The sequence below is a fragment of the Malania oleifera genome, chromosome 13 (assembly GCF_029873635.1).
Source record: "Malania oleifera isolate guangnan ecotype guangnan chromosome 13, ASM2987363v1, whole genome shotgun sequence".
Lineage (NCBI taxonomy): Eukaryota > Viridiplantae > Streptophyta > Magnoliopsida > Santalales > Ximeniaceae > Malania > Malania oleifera.
Window position 1 is genome coordinate 15,811,992 of NC_080429.1, and position 7,135 is coordinate 15,819,126.

The 7,135-nt window shown below is 34.9% G+C and overlaps 1 protein-coding gene across 1 annotated transcript; it reads right to left on the reverse strand.

Moving 5' to 3' along the window:
- Positions 1 to 233: 233 nt before the first annotated feature.
- LOC131146014 (probable fructokinase-7) lies at positions 234 to 5,647 on the reverse strand. Its single transcript, XM_058095263.1, has 7 exons — positions 5,413 to 5,647; positions 4,217 to 4,434; positions 2,891 to 3,103; positions 2,584 to 2,781; positions 2,348 to 2,488; positions 1,745 to 1,861; positions 234 to 634 (listed from the first exon to the last, which is right to left on the reverse strand). The coding sequence occupies exons 1-7, from the start codon at positions 5,432 to 5,434 to the stop codon at positions 500 to 502; spliced, it is 1,044 nt and encodes a 347-aa protein (XP_057951246.1). The 5' UTR covers positions 5,435 to 5,647; the 3' UTR covers positions 234 to 499.
- Between the last annotated feature and the right edge of the window lie 1,488 nt (positions 5,648 to 7,135).

A 7,135-nucleotide genomic window follows, 5' to 3' on the forward strand; every position in this document is an offset into this window, starting at 1 on the left:
TATATGTTGTGGAGATCCTTATGCAGGCATGCGTAGGATGCCAGAGACTCCTCCAAAAAGAAAAAATCCAATGAAGCATGCCAAATGTATACAATAGGTGATGGAGACTTTACAACATGTTCAGGGTTTCTTCAGCAGTCAGCACACGAGCTTTTCTGTCAATGATGAATCAGTTTTCACACGACATTTTCTACAAAACCAGCCACAAGCAGAACAGAACAACCCATCAGCCATGCTTTCAACAAAACCATTTATTTGCCTCTTCATTTCTCAAGGATCCCTTACATATACAACACTGGAATGAAATAACCCAAGCCAGAGACGGTGGGGGTTACAGAACCTTGTTGACTGTTAATTAAATGAACTACAGATTTGCAGAAAGCAAAACCAAAATATTGCAGCAAGCACCTCACCGATACACTCGACAAGAAGCACAAGTTGCATTATCTTAATACAGGAAAAAATACACAGAGCTGGGTGAATGTTTCTGATTTCATCATCATGCAGTAACTTTTGCTAAGACCCGAAGGACTGCCTCTTTCGTGGGTAGTGCAGGAATCGCTCCCCTTTCTGTTACTGTAAGGGCGCCACAGGCATTTGCAAAACGTAGAGCTTCTCTTAACCGCTCCTCATCCTGCCAAAAGCATGAAAAGAAGGCCAAAAATTTAATCAATTAGCTAATAAAACTTATCCCATCAGTGGCTGAACTTAAAAATCTTAAGAGGGTGATAATCAACAAAATCAGTAACATAGGAGAAATGATTCCCTACTATAAGTTGCAGTCATTCAAACAGGCTATCAAGAGTCTGAAAGTTGCACTCTTTTCCTCTGATATCACAACAATTCATTTCTCTGAAATCGTTCATCCATTCCCACACACAGAGACACTTGCACATACAATTCATTGCTTTGATGTTATGAAAATAAAACTTTTAAATCCCTCAATTAGCACTTAGCAGATTAAGTTAGTTGAGAAACTGATCCAGCATTTGTGCTGGTTTGCAGTTAAATTTGGTCATGTAAACTCATATTCTAAGAGCCATGGGAAGGACCTTTTTTCTTTTTCTTTTTTGAGCAGGGGGTAGGGGTGATGACTAAGAGGCATTTTTGGTAAAATAAAATGAATGCATGCAAGGCACTTCAAAAAAATATAAAAATCCCTTCAGAGCAATGTCAAGACTCGAGGAAATCGGCCATCAGGAACACCAAAAATGACAAACATCGTCGTCTACCAGCAAGTTAAAAAATAACAGGGTTTTCATCAACAAAAGAGAGTTGCCATGACTGGAAAAGAGTAAAAGACGCATTAGGGTTAAACATTATTAAACCTAAGGATAAAGTAGGATTCAGGAATAATTCATTTCCGCATTTTGACAGGAACAGCTACAATAAAAGATTGCAAGATAAAGATGATATTTTAAGCTTTAGAAGCTTTAAAGTTGGGCTAGGTTAACATTCTCACTACAGAAGCACAGGGTCTTAGGGAAGGAATTCAAGCTGTGCATCTTAATATTTGCGGCATGGAAATAGAAGGTACATAATTCCATACTGGTTGTAGATGTAGTCACAGGAACAAATGCAACCCCTTGGACAAAAATTTGCAATATTATGAATTTAATGCAAATGAAGATAGAAGAAATTTTGTATTTCTTAAGAGTTGTTACACAAACCATTCTTGTTTTTTGTTTTTTTCAAATATAGAAATAAATAAATTCTTCCAAATGCAATTTGTAACAAATTGTACCTCATAAAGATTTGGATCGGAGGCCAAACTGTTCAATATCCCACTGACGAATGCATCACCAGCACCAGTTGTGTCAACAGGTTTGACTTTAACACCACCAACCCTACCCCAAAATTTCTGAAGAAGAGATAAATAGACGGCAATGAGCTTATGATCAAACTGTCATTGTAACCAAAGAAGACAAACTATCTAAAACAATTGGATTGCCTTTAATGCAAACTTTGTGAATAATGTTATCAACCATTACGCAAGTAGTGCCTTCCCACTGCCAGCAAAATCATAAAAACTTTGAATCCATCTTATAGTTGTGCCAAATTTGAGCTAGATTTAAAATTTTAAATTTCAAGAAACGATAGACAACTAGAGGTGCTTCCATCAAGACTCGAGGGATTTTGGGATGATTTATGAAGAAAAAATGGTAAGTTATGACTAAAATGACTCTCAACAACTCCAGGAAAATAAATTCACTTGAGCCAAAAGTCACAATAATAACTTAGAAGCCATCCAAAGACCCCTCCAAGAGTATTATAAGTAAATACATGAATATAGTATGGCTTGACTCCAAGTGGTAATGATTAAATCTCAGCTAGTTGAGTAGCTTACCTTAGTATAATATCTGCAACCCTCTGAACCTTCAGTAACAAGAAGAAGCTTAAGATTGGGATGGAAAAGCTTCTTTAGCACCACATTATCATCATACGGATCATCACCTCCAGTTAGGAATGTAATTTCATCCTCACTTATCTGCCAATTCATGGTTGAATGAAATAAAAGGCTTATCGTGTTAGCACTAAGCAGCATCACATATATAAAATTCGAAATAGTACTAAATAGTATACCTTAATAATATCAGCCTGGTCCCAAATGCTCATTATGCCTTTTCGTGCAGCCTCTGCTGATGGCCATAAAGGCAGTCTCAAATTGGGATCATAAGACACCAGGCAACCAGCATCTTTGGCAATCTTCATTGCTGCTATATGAGTTGATCTACATGGTTCCTCAATCAAACTAATTGAACCATAATGAAATATCCTTGCCTGCACTCAAAATTATTAAGAAATAAATACAAAATTATGAACTGTGTGCTGGAACCTGTAAGATCCTGAAATATATTTCCCTATTCAGAAAGTAAACTGCCAAACACACCTGCCTAAGAAGGTTTACATCAAGTTCTGATTCTTGAAGCAGCATATCAGCACTTGGGTGACGAAAAAACAAGAACTCACGTTCACCATCAGCTCTAAGGGTAACAAATGCCAGTGCAGTCCTCGCATTAGGGTCAAACCGAAGACCAGCACTGTTGACATTGTTTTGCTTCAAAATGTCAGCAAGCATGTACCCAAATTCATCATTGCCTACCTGAGATGCAAATGAAAAAGATTTCGTACCTGAATTAGATGTAAATTGAAGCAAGGATACATTGAAATTGGTAATGTCCTTACATATAGAAAACCAGGGGTCACTCTCTTTAAATTAGATAGAAAACCAGGGGACACTCTCTTTAAATTAGATAGAAAACCAGGGGTCACTCTCTTTAAATTAGACTATGTAAAGGAAATCAAGAAATCCATAACCTATAAAATGGATAAAAGTATGGCTCTTGACTCTGGGAATTGTGCAAAATACCATTTGGTCACATAAGCTTGAGAAATCATTTCGTAGAAATATAGAATACATTTTGCATACTGCAATGTGAGATTATAGAAATGTGAGATTGTAACAACTCAAAATTGCATTTCCAGATTTGCTGTGAAACTCCCATTTTATAAATGGAGTTTGGCTTTGTGAAAAGAACAACTCAAAAACCCACAACCCTTGTAATCCTTTACAGAAGATAACTTGCAGATACCCCAAACAGCAATTTCAAATTGATTCTGGAAAATTCATTTACAGAGTTACTTCTAGTATGCTTGTTACAATAGTCAAAATTCACATTTTTGTTGGGTGGTCTAGGACCTTCTCAACCCCAAAAACTAGCTCATGAGGTGAGGCTTTCTTTCACATTTATTAATTAACCACCAGCCCCTTCCACAACCGATGTGGGATAACCCCAACAAACTCCCCCTCACACATCGGGTTCCAAATTGGTGGCGCCACATGCCCGGCATCCCAGGGAAAATATTGAACCATGGACTCTGATACCAGTGTTGGGTGATTTAGGGTCTTCTCAACTCCAAAAGCTAACTCATGGGGTAAGATTTTCCCTCACACTTAATAACTAATTATCAGCCCCTTCCACAACTGATGTGAGATAACCCCAACAATTTTTGCAATGACTCACAAAAGACTAACTTTATTGAAATGATTTTGTAACTAAGGTATAAATCCAGGCTAACCAAAATAAATGTTAACATTGAAAGGACCACCCAAAAATCAACAATTAGGAAGCACATTCAAATAGTTAAATGCAAAGAAAGAAATAAACAATCCAGTGAAAAAAAGCTCATACTATTGACTGGTGCTCAAACGCACCTTGCCAACAAAAGCTGATGAACCTCCCAATCTTGATATGCCAACAGCAACATTAGCAGGAGCACCGCCAGGAGCTTTTTTGAAAGCCGGTGCTTCAGCGAGTGAAACTCCACCCACAGTTGGCACAAAGTCAATCAACAGTTCCCCAAAGCAAACAACCAGTGAACTTTTTTCTTGCAATCCTCCATTTGTATTTGAGGAAAGATCTTTGGAATCATCTGTATAAGTCAATTCACTTGAGATCAATCCAAGCAGCGGCCATGCATCAATTTTTATTTTTAATTTACAGAACGTCATTTTAAGGTGTTCATAGATCAACAGGCCAATATATCTTTGCCAAAAGGCACATGCCATATATAGATGTAATATGGTACTTGTCCTGCATGAAGTAATAAGTAATCTCATCATAGAACTGGGAAAACCTCAATTTGCTGCAGACAAAGAAAACTATAGTGAAGTATTTGAAATCCCAATTTCGAATTTCCCATTGAAAATCAAATTTGGAAAGTCCATCTAGGTGCGACTTGGGAAGCATGTCAGCAGTTACTCAAATTGCTGCATTCATAAATAGAAGACAAAAACCATTTTGGGAACAATATTATGCCGATTGAAGTCCCTTGTGTTGGCTGAATAGGATCTAGCAACTCCATTCTGAATGTATTTTGCAAACAGTTCCTTAAGATCAAAGTACCCAACTTAGCTCCTAGATAGTCTGGAATATACTATTCACACAAGGAATCTAAACAGGACGAAAGTTTCAGAGGTGATTAGATCCCGAATCACCTCCAGATTAACAAGTACAAATACCAAAACAGACCCATGTTCTAATGAAAAACAACTTTACAAACAACTACAAGAAAGATGAAGAAGACCATGCGATTATCCTGTGTCACCAAATGTCCACGAAGATTTCCAAAACCGAAAAAACAAATCTTTAAACAGAAAAAAATCATCCATAAAGCAAAAACCCAAAGAAAAATAAAGAAACCCATGACAAAGAAAGACTGCAGAGGAACCAGAGGACTAATCACAAGCCCGAACATTTAATCAGCTCCAACCCAGAAATGGGATGATTCGAAAAATCACTCTCTAAAAGGAAAAGGGTACAAGAAAACGAATAACATCTGCAGAAGGACTTTCTTTATAGGCAAATAGGAAGAAATATTAATTAAAGAACTGAAAAGGAAACAACATACCTGAACTGGGACTCGTGGCCATTGCAAAGCTGAATACTGAGATGCAGAACAGAGAGCCCAAGATGGCGACGAGAGAGAAATAACCAGAAGAAGAAGAAGAAAATGAAGGAGGTGGAGGAGAGGAAGAAGACGAGGAAGGAAGGAAGTAAGAGGTGGGTAAAATCTTGGAGGATGGAACGAAGAAAAAGTAAGGTTCATCCCACCGCTGTCCAAAACAGCCAATCTGTAATTGTGAGTTCTTCCGGCTGTCGGCTTTGACTGCGTTATAATGGGGAGGCCATAATAGTAATTTCATTAATTATCTGTAAAAAATAATGAGAATATTCCTTAACCCAAAAATTGCAAATGAAATCATTTTTTAGTGGGTCAAGAAACTGGAACTGTCATTTTCCAAATTTCGTATTGAAAAAATACGCGTGAGATTTTGAATTTAGGGGAAAAGAATGAATTTTTATATCTCAAAAATATGGTTTTGTTATTTTATTATAATAATAAATAAAGTATACTTCGCCCAATTATTCTGATTATTTTTAGTTAAATCTTTTAAAAGTACACAAGTCAAAATTTACTATTTTTATTTTCTCAAAATAAGCATGATTAAATGATATTCTAACTTTTTTTTGTTGTCATTCCAAATTTCAATTCTTAATTTACTCTTAGTAATTGTATAACTAAAATGAAATTATTTTTAGTAGGACATAAAATTTGAGTTGTTATTGTCGAAATTTGGATTGGCAGGCGAAAAAAGGGTTCGATGCTTTCAATTTAGGCGAGATGAATGAGTTTTAATACCTCAAAATAATAAAACTATTATTTTATTATAATAATTTAAAAATAATACATCACAATTATTATAATGTTTACTTAAATAATGTAAATATATGAACAGAAGTGAGCTATTTTTATTCTATCGTTAAATTGAGACTCTAATGTGATTCATTCTCATTTTACATTTAAAATCAATTCTTAATTTACTCTTCATAATTGTGTAAATAAAATGGGGTTTAAATTCGCTAATTACTAAAGTAAAATACATAGTTCAATAAATTACAAGCACAAATAGTTAACTTATAGCCTTGTAATATTATTATTTTGTTTGTTATTTGTTCCGCATTGTTATTGTATTTTTCTTTCCTATTTTTTATTTTTTTAAAGTTGATATGGATGAGCACATTTATTTTATTGCATCAATCATTTATAGGCTTGTGTACAGAAGAATTTTTAGATTTTAATTTTAGAAGAATCTAAATAGATTGAAGTTGGTATTAAAAATTAAAATCAATTGCTTGGTCAAACAATCTAGAAAGCCAAGCAAATTAAATTGTTTTTAAGCAATCAATTTCCACTTTAAAAAGCCACATTTCCTATTTTATGAAATTTTTTCTTAAAATTTCATATATGATGTTAGCCTATGGAGAAGTAAGCCTTACAAGAAGAAGAATAGTATTTGCATGAGTCTATAATATCTAAAAGTACTATTTCTAGAAAACAATGGACTTGATTAATTAGAATTCATAAAATTATTAAATTGCATTAAAATTCTAAAATGCCCTAAAATGGGAAAATTTAATTTCAGTTTATTGAGGTTTTTGACACGAGGCAAAATAGGGCATCACAAGAAGAAGAAAAAAGAAGAAGAAAAAGTAGAAGAAGATGATGAAATTTGAGAAGAGTTGTCAAGTAGTAACTATCGATAATTGAAGAGCTTTGAAGGTTCGAAGAA